This window comes from Silurus meridionalis, chromosome 24 (assembly GCF_014805685.1).
Source record: "Silurus meridionalis isolate SWU-2019-XX chromosome 24, ASM1480568v1, whole genome shotgun sequence".
In the NCBI taxonomy this organism is placed as follows: domain Eukaryota; kingdom Metazoa; phylum Chordata; class Actinopteri; order Siluriformes; family Siluridae; genus Silurus; species Silurus meridionalis.
The window spans coordinates 19,232,126-19,260,054 of record NC_060907.1 but is presented as its reverse complement, the minus strand read 5'-3'; the positions used below and the strand labels follow the sequence as shown (position 1 = coordinate 19,260,054).

Sequence of the window (27,929 nt, the reverse complement as noted above, 5' to 3'; positions counted from 1 at the left end):
ATTGGTGAAAAAAAAATAGAATTTTTTTTAAATGATGTAGCGTAACAACAAAAGATAATTTTATTTTATTTTATATCCATTGCTAAATGATTTCATAGTTGTTTTATCGCGTTAGTCAGTGGTTTAATTGAACAAAATGGCTTCCAAGACAACAGCTTATGGAATTGCACAAAATAAGGAAGCCATTTTCAATATTTGTTCAAAAATATATTTACACATAGAATATTGACTATGAATGGGATTTGGACTCCTTTCTTCTCTTTTTTTAAAGTTTATCAGCCAACCAATACATATATTTCACCGTGGAATAGTATATACCTCGTGGTTGCATCAGATTTGTTCAGAAATTACAACTGATCCTCACCTGAGGATGTTAACATGTACAAAATAATCAGATAAGTACAAAAACATTTGATGCAATCAACAATAATTGAGATTTTAACCTTCATGTGAGATCTGATAATGGTTTAAAACCTCTCTAAGACTCTAAAAGTCAATCAATAATCGGGTTTCTTTCAGGAATAATAGCTATAAGAAGCATTTGGGGATGAAAGTATATTCCCCATAGTGCGAACACATGATTTAAGTTAATTACTGGAGTAGTGGGGCAGCCCCTGCGCACAAAGGTGGCTCTATAAAGATCTGCTTTAGAAGTGTGTGGAAGATCTTACTTGGCCTGCTATAAAGTGCAAACCCTATTGAACAATATTGGGATAAATGTGAATGCTGACTGCACCCTAGACCTCCTCACCTCACCTACATTAGTACATGACTTTCCTAACACCCTTGTGGATGAAAGAAATCGCAGAAATTTCTTCAAGCCCTCTCCAATATCTGGTGGAACATCTTGCCATAAGAGTGGAAATGATCAGAAGTGGTCTAAATGTGGATGCTAATTAATCGATCTTTCCAAAACACTTAGTATTCCCAGCCAGCTGATAAACAATGAACTGCTGTAGTTTTATTTTATATATTAGAAAACGTCCTTTACAGCATTCCTCAATCCTCAGACAGCCGCATCACATTAATGCTTATAATAGGCCATGGCTCCGAGTCATGAATCATTAACTCTCCCCAAAATGTCATTCACCCCCAAGCAATTCAAATGCTATTCAAAGCTATTGATTTGCATACATTAGCATGCGCTTAACATGCTATTGATAATAGATTATGAATGATTGAAGAGTGGATGTGCAGAGGCTCCTGATTCCAATTAAAGTCGCTTTTGAGGTGTGGGTGGTTTTTTTTTATTCTGTTACATAGGCTTTATTGTTTGTACATTGTATTCAAAATAAAAGGAGGCTCTGGATTAAGGGACAATCTATTCTTTCAGTGCTTTCATGCTTCATATTTTATCATTTATCTCTTTTTTTGCTTTAATTTGTCAGCATTCTCTACACCCTGCTTATTTCTTTAATCAGTGGTCTAGAGGTTATCAGAAATCCCATCCTCAAGGGCTACCAATGCTGGTTATTTTAATAAGCAGAAAATCAAGGTGAGTGCCTGCATACCCCTACTCTGAATACAAGTAACTTTCCCCATATAAATATTTGACAGGAATACCAGGAAAAGAGCGTAAGTAGAAGACATACGGAAAAAGGCAAATGTGTCAAGTGGTTGAATGTTGGTGGGCGTTCCATTGCCATTCTGGCCGGCCTTTTCCTGCTGAAATGCCATGTGTAACACACTGAGAAAGGGCGAAAGGCCAAGCTAGCAGAGCATGATAATGGGATTACAGCACTCTGGGATACTAGGCTGTGTATGATCGCGTAAACACACTTCAGATATATCGTGCAATATGAAAAGGGAACTGCGGTGAGGGAAAAGAAGTTTTGTTGGATCTCATGTATGGAAATAGAACTCTAAAAAATTAATATGTTAAAATAAACGTTGCATGTTGTTTTCAATGAAATGGAAATGAAATCACTAGAACAGCCAAAAATCAAGGATCTCCAAGGATTTGGCTGACGAGTAAAACTAACAAGGTGTGCAACATGAACTCAGAAAATGGAAGTACCTACAGAAAAAGAAATTTAAAACTGTGCATTAGGATGTGCTCTGGAGGTCTGGAAGAGGAAAGTCAGAGACTGGAATGACAAGGGGTTCCCTCTGGGGGTTTTGAGAGAAAATATCTAAGATATCTATAACATAGGCCTCTCCTTAAGGTGCAACTTCTAAAGCATCTAAAATTTAAATGACCTGGACCCCTAGGTTGAACAATGGTGGTGGCAGGGCCAGAGAGAGGAGATATGAAAGTGGCAAGGCCAGAGGGGGGAGCAACAATGGCGGCAAGAACAGAGGGGGGAGCAACAGTGGCACCAAGGCCAGAGAGGGGAGCAACAGTGGTGGCAAGTCCAGAGGGGGAGCAATGAAAACAGCAAGTCCAGAGGGGGGGTGCAATGACAGTGTCAAGGTCATAGTGGGTAACAACTTTGGGGGTGGGGGTCAATGATGCCGGCAAGGCCAGAGGAGGGGAGCAATGACTGCAGCAAGGCCAAAGGGGGGGAGCAATGAAGGCGGGAGGTCCAGGGTGGGGGGTAATGATGGCAGCAAGTCCAGAGAGGGAAGCAATGACGGCGGCAAAGCCAGAAGAGGGAGCAACAATGGTGAGAAGGCAAATAGACGGAGTGACGTCCTTAGCCAAGCCAGGGATGAAGCAACATTCTCAGCCAAAGCAGGGGCTGGGGCAATGTCCTCAGCTGAGGCAGAGGGTGGAGCGATGTCCTCAATGGGACAAAGTGGGTGAGTAAAGTCCTCAGTGAGAGGGAAGGCAGAGCGATGTCCTCAACTAGTTCATTTATAAAGTCTTCGTTATTTTTCCATGAGCTCTGAACTCGCAGGTGGTAGAACATTAACAGCTTAGATGTTGAAATTCTACCTTTAGTACCTTCCGTGTGCTGACTGGCAAAGCAAAAGTCTTTTGAACAATCGCTAGCAATGTTGTATTCATGATTTTCAGACTGCTCCCATCCACACGGGAAGCAGATTAAAGCGGTGCGATATACACACACACACACACACACACCCCTTCTAAGCCACATGTCTTGTTCCTAACAGGAATATGAATAATTCAAAACGAGACAGGAAGCTAAAAAAGAGGAAAAAGCCCTGTTTCCATGATTCCACAGATGAAGGGGAAAATTGTACATAATCCTCTTATCTCATTCTTCTTCTTCTTCTTCTTTCGGCTGCTCCCATTAGGGGTCGCCACAGCGGATCATCCGTCTCCTTAGCACCCTGTCCTCTACATCTGCCTCTTTCACACCAACTACCTGCATGTCTTCCCTCACCACATCCATGAACCTCCTCCTTGGCCTTCCTCTTTTCCTCCTACCTGGTGGCTCCATCTTCAACATTCTTCTACCAATATAATTCATGTCCCTTCTCTGCACATGTCCAAACCATCTCAATCTCGCCGCCCTCACCTCGTCGCCAAAACATCCTACATGTGCTGTCCCTCTAATAAACTCATTTCTAAAATCCTCTTATCTCATTACATGCTTCCATTTAGTGAGATCAAGCTTAGAGTTGGATATTACCCCAGTGTGTGTGTGTGTGTGTGTGTGTGTGTGTGTGTGTATGAGTGTTTGTGTGTAAGATTTATGGCATGAAGATGATGTCATTTTATATCGAAAGGAGCACTTCAATCCGGCTGATTGAGTGTTTTGTCAGGCCGAGCCGCCAGACGTGACTGATTGCTTTTTCAATGACACAAATGACCTGTCATATTTTTCTCTGTCCATTTAGCCGTATTAGTATGTACAAGATGTGGAAGGTGTGAGTGTGTGATAAAAGTGCTGCTATGTACAAGGTGCGGTGCATATAAGTGTGTGTGCTGTGTGCACTGTAAATACAACATTGAGTGTATGGGTGTATGATTGCATGTTCTGAGGGCTGGTATGAGCATGTGTGTGCTGTCTGTACAAGGCATGTGTACAGGACGTGGGGTGTATGAGTGTGTGTGCAGCGAGTGCTGTATGTATGAGATGAGTGCTGAGTGCTCTATACGAGACATGAAGTGTATGAGTGGGTGTTCCGAGTGCTCTATACGAGACATGGAGTGTACGAGTGGGGGCTCCGAGTGCTCTATACGAGACATGGAGTGTACGAGTGGGGGCTCTGAGTGCTCTATACGAGACATGGAGTGTACGTGTGGGTGCTCCGAGTGCTCTATACGAGACATGGAGTGTACGTGTGGGTGCTCCGAGTGCTCTATACGAGACATGGAGTGTACGAGTGGGTGCTGGGAGTGAACACCTTTGTAATACACGATAACACACTCCTGAACACTCCACAATACAAAAACACTGCATCACACTGTAACTTTGACACTCTGCCATACACTTCCACTAAAACTTTTGCTCTAATACACAGTGATTGATGCACATGAAGACGTTTTTCTCGCGCACGCACGTGGATTCCTGCACTAATTAGTGTGTAGTATGTAATTGGGGAATCATTTAACCATCGTTTTATTTATGAAGCAAAAAATGAAAAAAATTAATAATAATAATAATAATAATAATAAACCGAGAAACCCGGTGCATGTGTGTTCCACGGTGCAGACGCTCGCACGAGCCTGAACTCGATGAACTCCTCGCGACGTCGGGGTGTTTTTTTTTTTCTCCTCTCTCTCTCTCTCTCTCTCTCTCTCTCTCTTTCTCTTTTCCATTTTATACCTCGCTTTAATATAGCGCTCAGCTCGCGTGCGTGATTGTCCAATCCACGTCCACTATTGACTTTGTCCCCACCTTCCTTCAGCTCGTAGCCTCGCCTTCTGCACTTATCCGGCGCTCCGGTTCCAGCCCCTATTTTTACCCTATTTGGTCACGCACCGAGCGCCGTTCAGCAGGTGCGCGCGCGCCTCCCGTCTCCGCTCGCTCAGTCGGTCCTGGTCCGCGCGAGGCGCCCGGCGCGCGAGCTTTCTCTTCCACCGACACCAGAGCATCCTTCTCGTCTCTCGGTCCTGCTGCCGACGTCTCCTCAGTCCTGTCTCCGGTTATTCTAACCATTTATTTCTTTTATTCTAAAAAAATTAATAAATAAAATAAAGGACACCCTGAGAGTCTTTTTAGGATACATGAGCCAAGTGATGCTGAATGTCCCCGCAGGACCGTGAGGACATTGTTTCCTTGGATTCCTGGCGTTAGCATCATCAGGACCATCGTCATGGACGTCCTGGCCAACTACAGCATCTTCCAGGAGCTCCAGCTCGTCCACGACACCGGCTATTTCTCCGCCATGCCGTCTCTAGAGGAGAACTGGCAGCAGGTAGGAACTTCTCAGCTTTCCTTTCCTTCATGTTTTTTTTTTTTCATCTCCATTATCCGCTTCTTTCACTCTCTCCGACTCATTCAGCTTCACAAACTTGGACAGCGATGCTGAGAGTCGGACGCGCGCGCACGCGCACGCTTTAGTGTGTTCATGTAATGTGCGTTAACGCAGGTGTAAGAACCGAAAGAGCTGAAACACCAACTCAATGTAACATGCTGTAACACACACACACACACACACACACACACACACACACACACACACACACTCACTGTACTATAAAAGACTAACGGTCTGTATCAACACACGAAAAACACATTGAAACATTTTAACACTAACACACTAAAACACACACTAACACACCCCAAAACACACACTAACACAGTGTAACACTCACTAAAACACTAACACACTGTAACACACACTAACACACTGTAACACACACTAACACAGTGTAACACTCACTAAAACACTAACACACTAAAACACACACACACACACACACACACACAATTACTGTACTATAAAAAGACTGACTGTCTGTAACAACACACGATAACACATATTGAAACATTGAAACACTAACACACTGAAACACACACAGTGACAACACTGTAACACACTAAAACACACACTAACAATACTGTAACATATATCAAAAGCTCTGTAACACTGTAAAACACTAACTCTCTAACAAAACAGTAACACACTAACACAGTGTAACACTCACTAAAACACTAACACACAAACTTCTAAACACACTCACTGACAGTCTTACACACAGTAACACACACTAAAGCACTGTAACATGCTGAAAGACACCAACACTCATTAACACACTAACAACTATGACCACACCCACACTGTAACAATGTAAAACTCATAAATTCATATACTGTAACACACACTAACACATCGTATGATTCAGTAACACACTTTAACACAATAACACTGGTGTGCTGAACTTCACACTAACACACTGTAACACACACTAACACCATGTAATATACACTAATGTACTGTAACACACTAAGGCAATGTAACCCAAAGTGCCACTGTGTGACAGGAATTAATTATATCTATTTAATACACAGTAACACACACTCAGTAATACATACTAACACACCCCATAATACACACTAACACACACTCAGTAATACATTCTACACACCCCATAACACACAACAAAACACACATAGTAATACACACTAACACACCCCATAATACACACTAACACACACTCAGTAATACATACTAACACACCCCAAAATACACACTAACGCACACTCAGTAATACACACGAACACACCCCATAATACACACTAACACACACAGTAATACATACTAACACACCCGTAATACACACTAACACACACTCAGTAATACACACTAACACATATCCATGATACACACAACACACACAGCAATACATACTAACACACACCTCATAATACACAGTAATACACACTAACACACACTCAGTAATACACACTAACACACACACAGCAATACATACTAACACATACCCCATGATACGCACTAACACACATTTTCCGCTACACACTTTCCACTACACACTTCCCACTACACACTAGGTAATACATACTAACACACCCCCACTACACACTAACACACACTTCCTACTACACACTAAAACACACACTAACAAAACACATACTGCCTGCTGCACACCGTCACACGCTCAGTATTACACAATCCCTACTACACGATAACACACTCCCCAATACACACGAACACATACTGCCTACTACACACTTATACAAACTACCTGCTACACACAAACACATACTGCCTACTACACATTAACACAAACTCCATAATACACTCTAACACACAATCCCTACTACACACTAACACACTTCCTACTACACACGAACACACACTCCTACTACACATTAACACACACTCCTACTACACACAATCCCTACTATACACTAACACACACTCCTACTACACACAAACACATAATGCCTACTACACATTAACACAAACTCCATAATACACTCTAACACACAATCCCTACTAAACATTAACACACTCCTACTACACACAAACACATACTGCCTACTACACACTAACACACACTTAACTACACTGAAACACAATACACAGTGTAAAACAGACCCTAACATACTTTTTAATAAACACTGACACACGCTCCAAGACCCACAGACACACACTCTAATACACACTAATGCACACTCTCTAACACTGTCTAACACACTCTTACACAATCCCACACACCCTAACACAATCACACACTATCACTTTCTGAACCACTCTAATACAATCACAATCTCTGAAACTACAACAAATAAATCAAATGAATGCGACTTTTTTTTCCCACTTTTATTATATTAATTAAATTGAGTAATCGAAATGAAATAAAAAGAAAAATGCAATGAAAATAAAAACGTTTACATTCGTTAAACCCAATTTGTGTGTGTGTTCATTTTCTAATAAAAATATTCTACTTTTTTTTTAACAAAACTCTGGATTCTTTGCATCCTTCACTCATGTATTCATTCATTCGCTCCCTCGATATGCAAAACTGTAAGGATTTTCTTAAGAGATATTCTTGAAGAAAAAGAATCCATATCGCTAGAGTGTCGTGAAAAAAAAACGTTGGCAGGAAGTGGCAGCAAATTATCGCGCATGCGCTAAAACAAAATAAAAAAACAAAGTAGCCACAGTGCTCAAAGTGCGAGTCGGAGACTAAACAAACTTGCTGTCCGCCACTAAATATGTAGCACCAGGGAACGTCGTCTCATTTCACTGCGTACTGCGTCGGCTATGTATAGTTGAAATGACAATAAAAGCTTATAAAAACGATAAAAACTCCAATTTAATCTCTGTTCCACACGTAAAAAAGCTTCAGTACAAATACGTGTACCATTAGACCTCTATCACTCTCTCTAACTCTAACTCTCACCCTTAATTCACACTGGCACACACTCTGACACACCTCAAACACAATTACAGACTCATACAGTTTCTGACACTAACACACTCATTATAACAATCTAACACAATGTCAGATTCTTGCACAATCTCTCACACACTATGGTGTATTTTATTGTGTAATATAAAAGAGTGTGTAATTACTGTTTGATGAATAATAAATTTGAGGCCTTAACAAGGGTTTTTAGTCAGTGATCCACACACACACACACACACACACACACACACACACACACACACACACACACACACACACACACAGATTACCCACAGGGTCTAATTAACCAGTTCAGCATGTGATGACTGTAATGTGATATTGGCAGAACCAGTCTTTCTGTAAATAGTAAAATACAGATACAAAGAAAAGGCTCCTGGGACTATTTCAGGTTGAGGTGAGGGTTTCTGTGTGTGTGTGTGTGTGTGTCTATTTTTGGCTCTGAAGGGAAGTCAAAGCATCTTTTGTTCTCCCAGCATCCATTTCAGACCGTCCTGTTATTTTTAGATTTATGAAATCTTGCTGCGGCTGCAGTAACGTGCCGAGGAGACACGTGAGCACCTGAGAGCTTCTCGGTCCGAAGGAATCTCAGTGTTAAGAAAAACACAACTCGCGGCCCAACGTGGGAACGTGGAACGAAAGACACGATTCTAAAAACACTTCTGAACTGTTATCAAGTTGTTTTTCCACTCCAGGCCTCATTTAGATGGGTTTTTTTTTTTTTCCACGTTTCGATCCAACATTGACTTCTGCTCAGGCGCAACAATATTGGAAAGAGCTTGTAACCAATACGGTAATGACTTCCCGAGCTTCGCTGGTAATTAGCTCGGAGCTTGCGCAGCACTTTGTGTGTTTAGGAGGTTCACGTTTATTCTCCTAAATGAACGGGAGGAGAATGATACGAATTGTACTGCTTCTTCAGAGAAGCTTGATGTTCAATATTTAATCCGCTGGCATGCCTGTGCATGTAATCAGACATGCATCAGATAACACGAGAAATAACAGCTTGACTTCCCGTCACTCCACGACATCCCACGCTTCTACACTGGCAACAGCACAGTCGAGTCGATGCGGCCATGCCGAAGCCCAGCGCTGATGAGGAAAGACGGGAAAAACAAATGCGGAGCCAGCGTTTTTTCTTCTCTGTAGGCTTTCAGAACATTAGACAGAAACCTGAAACCGTTTCAGGTTCCTTCTGACCGTCTGTTCCATCATCTCTAACTCTGACATATAAATAAAACTCAAACGTGTACAGTACATAATTCCGCCTGCACAAACCCAGTGGCGGATATTAACCTCGTTAACAAGCACGTCAGATCTCGAGATCTGCGCTCAGAATAACGGAGTCCGAACGGGTGTTGGAGAGGTTGATAAAAATCAGCGCTCTGATTTGATTACATCTGGTAAGCAACCATAATTGAAAACGACAAAAGCCAACGAATCGTTCGCTCTCGTTCTGTCTGTGCGGTCGGCTAGCGCGATGGAGTTATCACGATGGAGACGGAGCGAGGAACGCTGGAATATCCTTAATTAACACAAAACTATAATTAGAGTCTAGACTGAGTTTTTTTTTCCTGTCTACACCCTCTGGCTGTGGGTGTGTGTGTGTGTTTCTGTATAGTGTTATCTCGGTGTGAACAAAAGAAAAGCTTCAGCACAAAAAATATCTATCGTTTCTTTAATAGAGTCCGAAAAAATCTCTGCGTTTTTGTGGGGTTTTTTTTTTCCCAAAATAGTGGCTTCCTCTACGTTTTGTCGCCTCGCCGTATATCTTTGACCGTCTCCCTGCCGAGCTCCTTTGGCTCTTTTTTGTAAGGATTTTAATATAATGGCCGCGATCTTTTCACGGTGACTTGAACAAAGTTTGCGAAGAACTGCAGCGTCCAATTAGGGGCCTGAAAAAAGCGCAACCCCGTAACTCACTAATTAGAGCCGAGAGAAATGACGGAAGGGGTGATGAAAAGGCCAGTCGCTCGATAACACTGAATCTTTTAAGTCTTTTGCACACCAGTATCATTTTTATGCGTTATACTTGTATTTCCGACGGGTTTTATGAGGGTACTTTTTGCAGCCCAACTCTTTCATTTAAAAGAATCAAAAGAACTTCGTCCAGGTGACTTTTGAACTCTTGCTCTGAGCTTTGGGATGCAAAAACTCTCTAAGAAGACATCTCCAGCCTGGAGATCATTTCCTCCCATGTCAAGACTTTTGCAAATGTGACTCAAAAAATCTTCTGAAAATATAAAACCTTGTTTGGCGTTTAACTCCCAAGCTTCTGGATCTTTGTACATGCCTGCAAACCCTGGCGTCGACTGCAAAGGGCTTTTGGAAAACCAGCTCCATCTCGAAACGTGGACCATTTATCAAGCTTTCGCCTGTAGTAACTCATGCCGTCTTGCAGCGCACAGAGATTAGAGTTTGTCATTTCCAGCAAGCTGATCAGACATGAGCCTTGACGTCAGGCATAAAAAATGAAAAAGTGTTGGAGCTTCGGGATACTTTTCTGGCCGAGAGCTTCAGAATCTCAAATCGGTCTTATCTTAGCTTTCAATAAGCCTGTGTACGCCCGGCCTTTCGAACACACACTGTGAGCTTTTCGGATGAAGATGTAATCAGAGCGGTATAAACGTCACGGCGTTCCATTTTGAATATCATGAAAGAATAAGGAAGTGTCAGTCAAACCCGTGTTTCAGGGTTGCGCTCTGAACCCTTACTTTGCTGTGGCTTATTTTCTCATCCAGATGAACACATTCAAAAGTATCTGAGATACTTTTAGTAAAGTATAATGTGTGTGTGTCATGCATGAACACTTAAAATATGTGATTTTCAGGCTCAGACAAAGCAAGGCCAGTCATGTGTGTGTGCTGCTATGCAGGACATGTCTTTGGTCACCATGTCCTCCCTGGATGTGTGTCATATGCAAACCCAACTGTATTTCCATATGCTCCAACACTGCATTTTTACTTGACTGAAAACCTTGTCTCGCCCTCGAACGCCTTGACCTCTCTGTACTGATCCCCTTCCTTCCACTAAAACCAGCTGTAATCTGGAACATAACATTTCAAGTGCATCTTCCAAAACCGAGCCCTGAATCAAGTCCGCATTGATTTCCAGATCACGTTCTCATCAGAGGCCGAGAGGTCAAAGGGTCGTATTTTTGACGTGCCACTTGATATCGATTTCCCGATGCAGTGATGAACATTTGCCATCTTGAGTCAAAGAAATCATTCGCTCTTATTGGACTCAGATTCCAAACCCTATCATCAGAAGCATTTTGGTACTCAAGAAATATATATACTTTGCATTAGAGCCCTAAAACGTCTGCATCCAGTCCAAACACAGCATGCATTTGAAGAGGGCGAAATAAGGCCTTTCTCCTGATGTTTTCCTCGCAACCCCGGGCCCTCGCATTCAGGGAAATAAAGCTAAAACTTCCTGCTGCGAGAACAAGAGCCTGGTGCGGCATCAGCATGACTCATCCTTCTTAGTTCTTGCTACACGCTAATCACAGCAACATGACCTGATAAAACCCCACGGGGGGCATTTAGTCTAGTCACTGTTCTCTTTTAATAGACATGAACGAGTGAATCAACAACAGAAGATTTTCAACCTATAGAACACTAGCTCAACGACGGAACTGGGATTAGCGTGAATAGAAAGTGCTTCCTCTACTTTGTCGTCAGATGTAAAATGTACCCCGAACCACTTTCATTTTCAGTGGCGTCCAAGACTTAATGGATTAACAAGTAATGCCCTTCCTTCATCACTGTCTAAAGAGAAGAATGCAACAACACTGATCAGCTTCTATAGCTTCTACTTTCATCTTAAACCTGCTGGTATCTTGTGCGCTTTATGCCCAGCTAACTAGCCGAAAGTGGGTTTCATCTGTATTCCACTAAGTTCAGGGTTTCCACCAACATTTCCATTACTTCTACTCTGGATTTCTCATGAGTTCCAGTTAAAACCTCCTCAAGCTTTTCCCCATAAGCCCGAAAGTCCTCTATTGACCTTGTATGAAGGTGACAGGAGCTCACAGGATTTGGTTCAAAATTCCGCTGTTTGGCTTTCCCAATCCCCCCCCCAAAAAAAAAATCACACGTCCACCTCCTCCTCCTCCTTCTGGAGCTTTACACATTGGCTTGCCGAACACATCCAACCCGATCCCTTTCAAGGACGTTCTACCTCGATTCGTTAAGCGTCTCATAGATTTTCTCGAGCTTGTGTCCAGAAATAAAATAATGAACCTTTTCACACACACCCCCCCCACCATGTGCACATTAACATCACCCATCAAATGCTCTGGCGCTGATTGATCCACAGCTATCAGAGCGCTAGTTTTTATTGCTAATTACTAGCCGTCCCTCCTCGGCACTAACCCCGGCTTAGGGCATTAAAATACAAGAGCAGCAAAAAAAAAAACTGCTCAGAGAGGTTTATCTGCTCATAAAAATGTACTGTGGCCCTCGTGTGTGGATGAGTGCGAGTATGTGTGATTCCTTAATTGGTGTAATGTCACATCGCTAGCGCTCGGTTATCAGCCACAAAGCAAGCGTTGGTCCCTTTGAAACGAGCTATTAGCCGTTTCAAACAAGCTGTGAGACGGAGTGGCGGAGATAAGCACCCCCATCAGAAATTTATTACCATTCCGTATCAACGAGGGAGACGAGAAATGTCCTGATATTAAGCCGAGCGTGTTTTTTCGTTTGACGGTCCCCGCCAGCTTTATTAACATTTATGCCAACAGCCTGTTTAGGATCCATTTCACGAGTGCCGGCTTTGCTTTTTACAGCTGCTTACAAGTGTCAGCAGGCATTAGGCCACGTTCAACTGATCCACGCGTGTGTGTTTGACGACAGTGACTCTGCGGATACACAAAGCTGACTGGCTCACAGTTCCAATATGAACTAGTAGCCTTTTTCTAAGCCACCGGGATCCTGACCAGGCTGCTAAGGATGCTGTTAACAAATTAACAGTCTTTTGCGAGCTTCATATCCATCCGCATTTGAACTACCTTTTAATTCATACCGTCCCAAAGTCTAATATCAACCTGTCTTCCATTTCAACCTCAATAAACCATATCTTCCCAGTGTGCAGGCTGGAAACAGTTTGGACCCAATGAGGAACGTTTCTAATGCCAACACGTACAAATTCTGCCCAGTTTTGTTGTAAAAACACATTCCAGCCACAATGAAACCTATACATCATGTACGTCTGAAACCGTAAGAGCAAAATAATTTCTTTCAAACGTTTTACTTTTATCATGTGATGTTGAGGAAAAGCCCATTCGTTTGCTGCGGGTAACCCCCAGACTATAAAGTTTGTTTGATGTTGATGGGGCGCATGACAAAATCATTTGACTAATCCCATTGATTTTTGAATATCTACGATTTCTCAGTCTACAGCACAAGGAAGATTGTATAAAAACCTAGAGTAATTCATCTGGTGATGACATCACACACGCCGTTACCCCCCTATCCAACCAACCCTCCCAAATGTATTGATCTTTGTCTCTTATTGATCAGCTGTCAGCCAGCTGGCAATAAGCCTGCTCCTTAACATGCTGGCAGAGCTTCATTTGTGTGTGTGTGTGCGTGTGTGTGTGTGTGTGTGTGTGTGTGTGTGTGTGTGTGTGTCCACCTCTTGGCCCGAGTTTAACATTACAGATCGATGAGCTTATTGCAGGCCTGGACGAATGAGCCGTCCCTGTCCATCAGTCACCAGATGGCATGCCTACCTCCAGTTGTTGATCAAACATTTATCGAGCGCTTGAGTAAGAAACTGACTGAGGGGGAAACCGTTCGGTGAACGAGGACCATCCGTCTTTCATCATCCTCCCATCTATTCATCCATCCATCCATCATCTGTTTGTCGATTTTAGATGGATTTTAGACGTAATTCCCATACTGTTCTGTTTTACCTGGAGGTAGAAATGAATAATAATGGAGAAATGCCCTTTTTTGTTTTGCACTAGTGCTAACCTGATATGCACCCGATCTTGACAGTCGAATATGAACCAGTCATTCGGGGGTGGATTGAGAGGGTGGGGGCATCCAGATATTAGAGCCGGATTTGATTCCACTGGCATTTTCAGTAACAATATCCTGAGAATGTCAGGACCTCTGGGTGAACAGTGACATAAAAAGAAAGATAGCGAAAAGAGAAAAAGAGAAGCCGGTTGGACCTTGCTCTAGCTCGCACCTATCTACACCTTCATCTGGAGATGCCACACAGTGTCACCTTTCAGTGTGCTATAATTTTGATTATTTGGGTTTATGAAGCAAAGATAAACAACCAAAGAGTGTGAGAGCGAAAGAGAGAGGTTCTGCATTGCTTTCAGCATTCTTGCTTTGAGGCCATCATAGTTAATGATATTTTAACATCAGGATATAACAGCAGGAAGCGTAATAGTTATGGATGGATCGTGTTTTGGCGCCTGAAAGAATTCAGTGGCGATATTAAAAAGTTATTTTATCGCCGTCTTTATCGCAAACACAAATTCCATTCACACAAAACACACAACCGCACGTTCCATTTCATTCCATTAGCATCAGCGGCGCTGAGGTGCAATGTATCAAAGCCAGTGATATAAAGCACAGCTATGGGAAATAAATGCAGATAAACAAATGAAAATACAGCGTAGCATGGAACAGCGAACACAACAGAAAGGGTTAGAACAACCCTAGAACAACAGTTAGAACAACCCTAGAAAGGGATGTTGGGCTTTTGATGCGCCTAGCTATAGATCTATCTTTCACTTTATAAAGTACTGCTATAAACCAGGAAGGACCAGCTCCAAGGTGTGGATTTAATGCTACACAAGAATGATGCAAATATTTAAAGCATTTAATTATACACCAGAAAGCACACAGACTAACTAATCGAGGACTAACATGAAACAGGCATTCCCAGTCAGCTAACAAACCAAAATCCGGGCCTAGAGAAGAACAGAATTAAGCTCAAGTGCACGATGGGAATGCTGATGTAAAATAGGCAACTGTAACAGTTCTAAGAAAGTGGTTTTTTTTTTGTTTTTTTTTTTTAAGATTAATCACTTCTTTGACTTGTTTAGAGCAATATTGGAGGGGGCGCAGTTTTTTCCTGAGCAATAAGTTCCTTTTTCTTTTTGTCTTTTTTATCATCTATCTCTCTATACCCTTATTAAACTTCCTTTTGGTGCATGGTATATTGCTCTCTGTTTCTCTCTCTCTCTCTCTCTCTCTCTCTCTCTCTCTCATTCTTTTCTCTCTCTCTCTCTCTCTCTCTCTCTCTCTCTCTCTCTCTGTCTCCCTTCTCCCTCCCTCAGCAGGTAATTCAGGTCAGTTGTGTTTTTTCAGCTCCAGAGAGCTCCAATCGCCGCTGTGTAATCAATCATGGTCTAACCATCTATCTCTGAAGGCCTGCTGAGGCAAATAACATGCCAGAGAGAGAGAGAGAGAGAGAAAGAGAAGGGAGAGAGAGGGAGAGAGACTCCATCAGTGGGTCAGGGAAGTGGACACACATAACCATTCATCATTGCCATCATGCAGCACTACAGGGACTGAGTTTAGATTGTGGAAAGACTGATTCTTCATCTTTTTTCTGCTGTATTATTTTATGTCTGGGGACCACGAAGGACTGTGGTGCACTTTAACCAGTGAACTGGGCTTTTTTATGCATGTGTTTATGCACAGGGAGGAAAAATAAAGAGCATGTGCCATCAAATATGGATTATATATAAGCATTATGTTAAATGTCATCTAAAGAGGCTTGTCAGATCAGGCTACATGTCACCTTTTGCTCTCTCTCTGTCTCTCTGTGACCTCAGTGTTGACTCCAGGACTCTGGTTCATCTTCTGACAGTTTAATAACATCCAAGAGATATGAATACATTATCTGTTTTCTCAGACATGTCTAGAGCTGGAACGCTATCTTCAGACGGAGCCCAAGCGACTATCAGAGCTCTTCGAGGATGAACTGGACCACCTGCTATCTTCAGACTTCATGGAAGGACATGGAGAGGACGAATCCCTCAACACATCGCTCTTCAACTTCACGCCATCACCGCTGGGCCACGACGGAGACTCAATGACCTCGCCGTCCACACCGGACCCTTCCGACCTCAGCACAGGGGTCGACGTGGCCCAGCTGAACGCGCTCACCTCCTTGACTCCGCCCTCGTCCCCGGAACTGGAGCGGCATTCCCTCAAGACCTCCCACACCCTGGCCGACGGGACTCTGATGCTGAAGCTGGCCGTGGCTCGACCGCTCTCACCTGGACCCAGTGATGGTGAACAGGCGAGCGGAACCTCGGGGGGCAGGGACTCGGCCGACAGCAAAAAAAGGGTGCACCGCTGCCAGTTTGACGGCTGCAGGAAGGTGTACACAAAGAGCTCTCACCTAAAAGCACACCAGAGGACACACACAGGTAGAACCAACACACACGGATATGAAGTTGTGTATTGTGTAATGTTAGCCTTTGTGTAAAGGCACAGTCAGCCTAAACACTGCCTGCAGCATCACATTGTTTCCTAAAAGCCGCCTCGGCGCTCCGTCACAAGCTTTAGGAGTGTGTGTGTGTGTGTGTGTGTGTGTGTGTGTGTGTGTGTGTGTGTGTGTGTGTGTGTTTAAGGAACAGCAACTACTAAAGCACAGCTTGTCACACACAGTGGATCATATGTTACAGACGCACTGTGGGGGAAAGGCAAAGACCAAAAAAATAGAGTGATGAAGGTCTGACTGAGCAGAAGTGTGAAAAAGAGCAAGAGAGACAGAGAAAAAATGACTGAAAGAAAGAGTAGGTAGAGAAAGAGACAGACGTAAGAAAGGAAGAAGTGAAAGAAAGAGAGAGGCACACAGTGAGACAGAATGACTGATGGACAGAGAGTTTGAGAGCATCCCAAGGGAAAGGCAAAGAAGAGACAAACGAAGAGACAGAAAGGAGTAAGAGGCAGACAGACAAATCTAAAATCAAGAGAGAGACAGATATGTGAATATTTCAATGAGAATGAAAGAACGAGAGGCAGATAGGATGGAAATTGACACAAACAAAGACAAACATACATAATGAAAGAGAGAGGCAGACAGACAGAGAAATACAAGAAAAACAGACAAACAGGCCGGATGGAAAATGAGACAGACAGAGCGGCAGACAGGTATAAAAGAAAACAGAGCGTGACCGACAGACAGGATGGAAATTGACGGGTAAAGGCATGAAAACAGAAATCAGAGTGACAGAGAGAACAGGTTTTATACCAAAAAGACAGACAGATGGACAGACAGACAGACAGACAGAAAGACAGGGTGGAAAAAGAAAAAGCATGAAGAGAGAGAAACAGTCAGACAGAGAAAGACAGGCAGGATGGAAATTGATAGAGAGAGAGAGAGAGAGAGAGAGAGAGAGAGAGAGAGGAAAATGTAAAGGCATGAAAAGAGAGAAATCAGATTGAAATACAGAGCAAGGGACAGATATACAAGAAATCCAGAGAAAAGAGAGCCAGGATAGAAATCGAGACAGAGAAAGTGAAGAAAATAAGGGATGGAAGAGAAAGACAGCAGAATGACAGACAAACATGATGTGTAACATTGTTCAGGTTTAATCGTTCATTTTCTAAAACTATATTTTTTTATTTTCACTCATTTTAATCTATACATCGCTGTCTGGTGTTCTGTTCTGCTTTGATATCGTTGCTTGTCTGTGTGTGTGTGTGTGTGTGTGTGTGTGTGTGTGTGTGTGTGTGTGTGTGTGTGTGTGTGTGTGTTTGTTTCCATGAGTTTGGAGTAGGAGTGGTTTCTTAGCAACCTGCACATCTTGGCTCAACAGTCGCCTATTCCCAGCATCGGCGTCACCTTACACCGCTAACACACACACACAGAGCGTGTAGGGCTCCGGTTGCCAGGCGACTGCATCCTCCCTTGGCAGCACAGGCCGTAATTGGCTAGTTCCAGATTGTGCTTATGCCTGGTTGCCAGGTAACCGTCTCCAGCATCCGTGCCACCGTGACTTATAATTGGAGTCAGAGTTGTGGTCGCCGTGTGTGTGTGTGTGTGTGTGTGTGTGTGTGTGTGTGTGTGTTTTAGCGGTGTAAGGTGATGCCGAACCGGGGGGCTTGTGATTTCTTTGGGAACGCTTAGCCAGTCAAGAACATTCATCAATCAGTTGCTAGGCCTTACGGGTGTATCATCGGACCACCTTGCAACATGGACACATCTGTACACGTATGCTGAAAACACGTGGGGTGTGAGATGGATGTATTTCTGCAACAAAACTCACACCACCAGGATTATATATCAAAAAAATATTTGTGGAGGCATCAAAAGAACTAAAGGCAGCTTTGATCATAATTGATCGTGTGTGTGTGGTGCTTTATTGATACGGCTTCTCCAAGTTTTATTCGGTTTATAGACCTGCTGTGTCAAATGAATCTGACTCTTGGCTTGTTATATTAGTTCCTACTTTTCTCCCTTCTCCTCCTCATTACTCTGTAATCTTATTCCTGCCATGAAGCAGGTGCAGCAATAGCACCAGAGCTGTTCGGCTCTCCAGGAAGAACGTAGTTTTTTTTTTGTGTCTTCCTTTCGCTGGTTTACTGCCTTGCTCTTTATCCCACAGGACCAAATTGATACGCTTGCAATTTAGCGTTGATTTGTGCTCACAGACGGCGTGTTTTTTTGTTTGTTTTTTCTTTTTTTTTATAGCTCGTTGGAAAGATTTGTGGCTGCGGCTCACGGCCGAGACAGAGGCAGCCAGCTGACAGTAAATATGAAGTTCCTGCCCATTAAGCATCATTACCACGCTAATGATAGCGTCCAAATAAGCTTCCCCCATCCCCCGGTTTACTATACAGATAAATAAACTAACACATGAAACACACACACACACACACACACACCTCCTTCGTATTTTATGCAGCCTGATTAACACATACATCACTGAATTTGATTGTTACAGCAGTCTCTTGAGATCTGTGTGTGTGTGTGTGTGTGTGTGTGTGTGTGTGTGTGTGTGTGTGTGTGTGTGTTAACCCTCTGTGTTTTTTTTTTGTAGGTGAGAAACCCTACAAGTGCTCATGGGAAGGCTGCGAATGGCGTTTTGCACGGAGCGACGAACTGACGAGACACTACCGCAAACACACGGGCGCCAAGCCCTTCAAGTGCGCGCACTGCGACAGGTGAGGAATTCTGGGGGGGGTTTCACCGACGTTTCATCATCACAGTTTGACAAAAATGCGGCCGATCGCCAGGGCAACGTGACTAAAGTCGTGTCAGTGCATACTGCTATTCAGGCAGACAGACAGACAGTAAAGCAGAGATCAAGAGAGAGAGAAAGAGTGAGACAAGCAAAGAGAGACAGATGAAAAGGAAAGGGGCAAAGAGAGAGAGAGAGAGAGAGAGAGAGAGAGAGATGGAATGAAATAGAAAAAGAGACAATGACAAGCAGGCAGAATGGGAAAAAAGGATGTGACACGGTACGTAAGTGACAGACCCAGGCAAAGAATATAGACAAGGTGCATGAGAAAGAGAAATAAAGAGAGACACGGGGTGCGAGAGAGAGACCAAAATAGAGAGATAGAGGAAGACAAACCTGGGTGCATGTGAGACAGGAAGAGATACAGGAATAGAGAGTGAGACAAGAAGAAAGACAAAGTGAGTAAGAGAGAGGAAAATACAGAAATAGAGGACAGCAAGACAGACAGACTGCATGAGAGACAAAGAGGTACAGAAATACAGGATGGTAGATAGAGAAATGAGGACAGAAAGAGTGACAGAAAGACAGACCAGGTGCATGAGACTAAAATAGAGGTTGAAATAGAGAGAGAGAGAGGAAGAGAATCAGTCCGAATTGACACAGAAGAATCCTAAAAGGACGTCAAACACACTCACAGACAGATGAGACAATAAACATGTACATCTAGAATGATTGACACCTATGTAAGTGTCCTGAACGCTAAAGATCACATGACATATGAAGAGACTGTGATGAACTTCCTCTTAAAGAGAACAGAAGTGTACAGTGCTCTTGTGTAGATGAAGGGTAAAACAGGGCCCTTTTGTTCATTTTGGCTCGGCACCTGCAAACAAAGGCAAATAACCAGCCCCTCCGTATGGACCCCTGAGGGCCAATCAAGCTCAACCCCTCTCTGATGTAAATAAGTCCTTCACGCCTTTTTACACCTATGTGTGTTTCTTTGGACACCTTCGGGAATCCACTTCTGTCAGAGAGGCACAGATTATCATTATAATGGGGTATCCACAGAGTCTCCGCCTGCCTAAACTGAGCTTTAAATAAAGCACAGTGACACACAGAACCTGTAGAACCTTCTAGACCAGCTGGGATGAAGCTGTTCGGCAGCACCATCTGTTGTTCTTGATCTCCCAAATAAATTCATTCATTTATTCATTCATTCCAAAATTACCTTATCTTAAATTCAATTCAAAGTCGTTCCTAAACGTATTTAAATATTACTGTACGTTAACATTATTTGAATATTACACTTGACAGATTAAGGGCCTTGCTCAGGGGCCCACCTGCCACTGGTATTTGAGTCCACAAACTCTTAATGAGAATCAAATAGAGTCGATGCATTTACTAGTCACATGTACCTTACAGCACAGTGGAATTAGTTCTTGTGATGTTAGGAAGCTGCGGCAGAGGGTTAACAGAGGGTTAAGGGCCTTGCTCAAGGGCCCAAAAGTAACATCTTGGCGATATTGTGGCTTGAACCGCTGATTTTCCAATCAGTAACCTAAAGCCTTAACCACTGAGCTAGGGCTTTCAAGCAAATACAAGTGCTGAAGAAAAACAAATCTAAATCACCAGAGAGAAACAAAATGTGAAACAGGGTAACAAAAAAAAAAAAAGCAAACGACACTACGTGGGCAAAACAAGGATGAGATTTACAAGAGTCAGAAACGAGATCAAAGATTAAGCGCGAAATTGAGAACCCAAACAGATTAATAACACGTAGTAACATTACACATACAAGGAGAAAACTCAAGAGGCTTGTCACGCTAAGGAACATGACAAGACATCAAAACAAAGACACACGAAATGGCTAGACAATCACTGAACAGCTCGAGGGGGTAAAGTCTCTGACATAATCTGAAAATGGTGCATATTTGAATATTTGCCAAATCCTGGTTTGGTTTCAGTACAGTGCTAGTTTTTTTTAAGCTAGTTATGAGTCATTAGCTACCAAAATGAAAACGTCTACATACCGACTAGCTAGTCTAGCTCAATGCTATGCTTCTGAATGTTGGTGATCAATCTGTAAAGTGTTCCACTGTCTCAAATATCGCTGCTTCACCTCAACTTTTAGATGGAGAAACAAGTATCTGAATCTGTCTTATAACTAACCATATCTAGGTTTATCTTGTTCCTCTTGCAGGTGCTTCTCAAGGTCGGATCACCTGGCCCTCCACATGAAAAGGCACGTTTAATTCAAAGGAGGTTGTGTCCAAGAGGAAACTGGACAGACATTGAAAAACGAAGGTATAGACCAAACCTAACCCGGCTACAAGTGGAGCAAACACAAGTCGCACTGGATCTCGGTTCTGATTTGGACTGGAGAACCTCATTAGGAAATGTAAACCTGGGCAACACACTGAATCGTGAAGTGTTTTCTCCTGAACTGAACACCACACAGTGTGGAATGTATGCTCATTTGATATTGCGTAGTGCACGCCACCGGGGGGACCACCGGATCGATAAACACTTCCGGAGCTCTTTTTTTTTCCGAAGGATGTAAATAAAAAAAAATAAAAAAGATACCTTTTGTTTCGAAGCGATGAGACTCGTCGTGATTTACAGGCACAATTGAGAAAGGTTTGCACAAGTGCAGTCGAGGATCAAAAGCAGAAAGACAGTTTTATTACTCCGTATATAACCAGGGACGGAATGTCCGATTTGATATTGTTCATGTTATTGCACACGTCTAAAACAGCACTGTTTCTTTATGCTTCTTGGGTATTGTTTTATTTCTTTTTTCTCCAAACCTGCAAGCCTTCCTCCAGGACTAGCATGAACAAGAACGACGACGCATCGTTATGTTTTTGGTTAGCGCATCGAGCCGGAGCCTTGTAAATGTTGAGACGTTTATGAACACTATATCACACTTTCACACGTGAACCACACCAAGCTTTTCCGTTCGCTAACGTTTGTAATCGGAGGTATGCTGAGCCCTCTCGCATCCTTTCTGAATAAAAGAATAAATAAAGCAACAGAGAGGGTGTGTGATACTGCGATATTTAATCCTGGGCTCCTGCTGTTCGCTCATCTGTCGCTATCATGGACTCTAGCCTTTCTAATGAACTAAAATGAGAGCCATCTGACTCCAGAGCTCTCCGGCGTCAGGCTCCTCCTGGCATCAGGCCAGCGCGGTCACAGCCCATCTCACCCCAACAAAATAACAAAGCCACAAGGTCATCCCAAAACACACACACACACAGTTTCCTTAGAAACTAAATGCATTCTAATCCGAATTTTATCATGCTTTCATCCTGACCTGAAAGGAGATATTTAATATGGACAAAGTTTGTGGATATCTAAAAAAATTTTTTCTTTTCGAACATCCCATTTCACATTGAGTTCCCATTTGCTCTTCTAATGAGCTCTACTCTTCTGGAAGATGTTCCACTCTATTTTGTGGAGATTTTTACTTATTCAAATAAAGGGATGCCAGCACTGATGTAGGTGTGGGGTGCAGAAGGCCAGCTCTTCAATTCATTCCAAAGGTGTTCAATAGAGGTTTTAAAGCTCTATAGCAGGAGATTCTCCACTTTAAAATATGTCAAGCAGATCTTCATGGAGTTGTGCACAGGGGTATTGTCATGCTGGAAAAGGTTTGGGTCTTTAAGGAAGTGAAAATGTCATGCTACTCCATCCAAAAGCATATGACTCCTGCATATGGCTGGAAAAATCAGGTGTACCAAAACCTTTGTCCATATAATGTAAAGTTTTTAAATCACATCATCCTGTATAGAAGAGTACACCTTTCAGAACAGGTTTTGGAAAAAAGAAAATGGCAGAATGCATTTTCTGCGTGAGAGGAACGTTTTCCAATAACCACTCTTAAGAGATTTATTCAACATACACTGTAGAAGAAGATCGTTCCCTCACCTGACTCTCTCCATTCTCTCTTTTCGCTTCATCACACTTTACACTCTTTAAATGTTCAGCTGTTCAGAAAGATAATGAGCCATCAATTTCCCATCAATCGGGTTGCTGAAAAGTATAAAATCTAAAGGAATATTTTAAAGAAATGTCGCGAAATGAATCAGTTCAATCGCGAAAGAAAAACCAACCAATCTTTTAATGAACGAATCCAACTTGTTACACATTCCACAATAACACTGTATGTGACAAAAGTTTGTAGACACCTGACAATCACACCATGTGCATTTAAGACATGTCATTTCAAATGTATTCTCCATTCGCCTTTAGAATAAACCTCCAGTTTCCGGAGACAGGGGGGGCAGTCGGTGGTCCGGTTCATCCAAAAGGTTTTCAGAGGAGGTTAGGCCTGTGTGCAGGAGTTCTTCCAGCACATCCTTCCAACATTATATCTTGATGAAGCTCAGGGGCATTTTCATTCTGGAAACAGTGTTCAGGCTTCTAAATTCCAGTGAAGGGAATTTGTAATGCTACAGTACAACTGCTACAAAAGGCCAACATATATCTGTGATCGTCAGGTGTCCACAAACCTTCTAGGAATATACTGTATAAGGTATAACATCTCCATGAGTGGAAAACCAAACTCTAATCACAGCATTTGTGTAATTCTTTTAACATAAGGCTGGTGTTTGAAACATGTACACACTAGTGTTTTCGCGTAACCTACCTTCGTTCTCAGCCTGAGGTTCTGCTGAGAAAATGTATTTCTCACTCCCATTTTGTCCTTACGTCTCTCTCTCGTCTCGCTCTCTCGCTCCATCCGGATGTTTGCTCAATTTGCTGTACAGAAGCGTTTCCGAATATGATTTGTATCACCTGATGTTAGTATGACGATGTTCTATATTGAAGAAGACAAAAAAAAAAAAAAAAAACGAGAAAAAGATCAAGAGTTTATTTTTGTTACCGGTTTGTTTCGTAATTCTTTTTATTAAATAAAAATTCGGTATTGTAATATATCTATGCAAGAACCGTTAAAGTGAAGCAATTTGATTTAAGAATGTCATCATGTGTAATAAACAGTAGAAACTTACAAACATACGTGTCATCTGTGTCCTGCCCTGAGACATAACGATATCACATAGCGATACCACGCATAGCATTATGTCCACCGAGTGGTAAAGAACACTGATTATCTCTTTATCATGTCACCTGTTATATCCACCAGGTGGATATATTTGTTAGGCAACAAGTGAACATTGTGTCCTCAAAGTTGATTGTTGGGAGCAGGAAAAATGAGCAAGCGTAAGAACTCGTGAGTTTGTCAGATTGTGACGTCTAGATGACCTAGTCAGAGCATCTCCAAAATGGCAGCTCTTGTGGGATGTTCCTGGTGTGCAGTGGTCAGTATCTATCAAAAGTGCTCCAAGGACAGAACGGTGGTGAACCGGCAACAGGGACGTGGGCAGCTGAGGCTCATTGATGCACGTGGGGAGCAAAGGCTGGTCCATGTGGTCTGATTCAACAGCTACAGTAGCTCACATTGCTGAAGAAATGAATGCTGGTTCTGATAGAAAGGTGTCAGAATGGAAAGTGCATTGCAGTTTGTTGAGTATGGGGCATTATCGCCACAGACTGTGCCCATGCTGACTCCTGCCCACCGCCAAAAGTGCCAGCAATGGCCATGTAAGCACCAGAAATGTGGTCTGGTAAATCAAGCCTCCTTTCATGGGGAACACAATGCACCAGGACACACTATGAGAAGAAGGCAAGTTGGTGAAAGCAGGGTAATGCTTTGGGCAATGTTCTACTGGGAAACCTTGGGTCTGGCCATCCATGTGGATGTTACTTTGACACGTAGCACCTACCTAAGCTTTGTTGCATGTATACCATTTCATGGAAAGAGTATTCCCTCATAACTGTGGCCTCTTTCAGCAGGATAATGCATACTACCACAAAGAAGAAATAGGTCAGGAATGATTTGAGGAGCACAACAGGTTTGAGGTGTGGACCTTCAAATTCCTTGCATCTCAATCCAATTGAGCACTTATGGGATGTGCTGGACAAACAAGTCTGATCCATGGAGGCCCCACCTCACAACTTACAGGACTTAACATCTTGGTGCCAGATACCACAGCACATCTTCTAGTGGTGTCTATGCCCCAACAGGTCCGGATTGTTTTGGCAGCAAAAGGGGGACCAACACAATATTAGGCAGTGGGTCTTAATTTTATCCCTGTTCATTGACGACCGTCTGCTCTTTATAGATGTGTGCGCTCGGCTTATCCATCCTCATACACTATATCAATATTTCGCTTTAACCACTAATACAAGATGACCTCTTGAACTTACGAGCAACATACAATATTTCTAGCAGCAACAGTAGTAACAATCCATCACTGATTAATAACAGATAAGATGGAGCATTTGGAGTGGAATTGTTTTGAAGGTTTCGTATAAATACGCAGTTTGAAGCTTTATTACAAAACCGATGATCCTCACATATTCCACGTTCTCTCTTACTCGGTCTGTGTTATGTTGCAGTTGGGACCTTTGATAGCCGCGGAGATGAGCATTCGGTCCAGGATTTTCCAGAGACAAACAGATGAAATGCCTAATTCAATAAGTTACGGATAATCAGTGTGCAATTATGTACTGGAGGATGAACCTCTGAAGCTCGCTCATCTATAACTAATGTACGTAATTGAAACGGGCATCTTCTCATCTCGTCTCATCTCTCCTCTAGCTCGCCGCTATTGCTCCAACTTATTGTCTGATTGTTATGCAATTATACACAGACCCGATAAGGCTGCATAAATCCTCATCCCGATGGAAAAGGTCTTCATGAGTGATTTGGTGTTTAATCGGCCACAGTGATTTGTTCAAACTTTTTTTAATGCAGCCACAGTCTGGAATGTGTAGCGGAAAAACAGAATTGTCTTGTCCTGTTCCTGTAATGGTGTTTCTAGTTACATTTAGTGTCGCAGAACATCATAAATTATTCATTTTTGTGAAGATAAGACAAACAGAAGAAACACTGCAAAGAAACCACAAATTATGAACCCGTACGTCCTAAAGACTCTCCAGTGGAAGAAAAACGTCTGCAACAAAAGTGTGGATGGACTCCTGGAGATTCATTTCCTGTAAATTAAACTTCTACATACTGAATTGAATTTTTTAGATTACATTTAGGGTGTGTTATATTAAACCAATCAAATTGGCCTGTACAGCTACACTACTGTCAGAGCTGCTGTTCTAAAAAAAAAAAATAAATAAACAACTTCTGACGAATCACAATCCAGAATTCAATTATTCTTCATCATATATTTTCATTGAAAGGAGAATGAATGTGTTCTCTCTGTTCATCTCTTCCAGTGTCTTATCAATCAATCAGTCTGTCTGTCTGTCTGTCTGTCTGTCTGTCTGTCTGTCTGTCTGTCTGTCTGTCCTCCGGTATCCTCTTTGTTCCTTTCTCTAAATATTTTTATATGTGTCTCTTCGTGTATCTCTCACTCATTCTCTCTCTTCTTGTATCTCTTTCTATCCTCTATTTTGGTCATTGTATCTCTCATCCTTCGTCACTCTCAGTACAGGTATCTCTTTTCCTGTGTCTCTTGTCCGATATCTCTACTGCTCTTTTGATACCTCTTTTCTTATTTACCTCTGTATCTCTCTACCTGCATCTCTCCCTTCCCATAACTCATTAACTCTATCTTTTTTTCAGCATCTCTCTCTTCATGTATTTTGCTTTGTGTACCTCTCTTCCTGTATCTCCCTCTTTGTGGCTATCCATTCCTCTCTCTCTCTCTTTCTCTCTATCTTTCTCCTGATATCTCTTCCTGCATCTCTCTCGATGTCTTTCTCTGTATCTCTCTTCCTGTCCCTCTCTGAATCTCTTCCTTTCTGTATCTCTAGCTTTCTTCCTGTGTGTCTCTCTCTCTGGATCTCATTTTCTGGATCTCTTTTCCTCTCTACCTCTGTTTCACATTGTTGTTTTCTAATCAGTTCTGACGGAGCGTATCCAGGCCATTAAGGCTTGAATCCAGCCAGGCATCAGCCCGGTGCACCGAATTCTTCTCAGACCTAATAGAATTAGTCCTCTATTTAAGCGCCTGATGTGATCTGAATGTTACACCCTCCTTTACCGGTTCTATCGCTTGTGCTCACAGATCATTAGAGCAAAGCAAAGGTTAAGCCACACCTCAGTCTCGCGGACAGACAAGCCTCGGCTGGATCGAGTCTCGCACCAAGCAGCATTCTAATATAATGAATCATTGCTGTGGGGGGACGGATTCGTCTTTACTCATCCGTGCATAATCCTTTCACAACCGCTTCCTACTGTAACACTCATTTTACTGAATGATAGTTTTCATTCTTTATTTAACAACTTAATATTAGTTAATATTTCAAAATGGCTCCACTTAATATTCCGGTCAAGTCCTTAACATGCCCCCTTTCTAGGCTGCATCATTTAGAGAAACGTGCTCATGCTGCAACGGGTGGTAAGATGTTTCAATTCCTAAAGTTACTACCACCTATCATTCCAAAATTCAACATTCAAACACAGATGAACAATTGTTGCCTTAAACATGA

The 27,929-nt window shown here is 42.5% G+C and overlaps 1 protein-coding gene across 1 annotated transcript; it reads left to right on the top strand.

Annotated features, from left to right (window-relative positions):
- Positions 1-4,846: 4,846 nt before the first annotated feature.
- Positions 4,847-24,433, top strand: klf7a (Kruppel-like factor 7a). The gene is made up of 5 exons (XM_046837019.1): positions 4,847-4,998; positions 5,112-5,271; positions 16,136-16,655; positions 19,275-19,398; positions 21,616-24,433. Exons 2-5 carry the CDS (start codon positions 5,170-5,172, stop codon positions 21,665-21,667), a joined length of 798 nt encoding a protein of 265 aa, XP_046692975.1. The 5' UTR covers positions 4,847-4,998; positions 5,112-5,169; the 3' UTR covers positions 21,668-24,433.
- Positions 24,434-27,929: the final 3,496 nt, after the last annotated feature.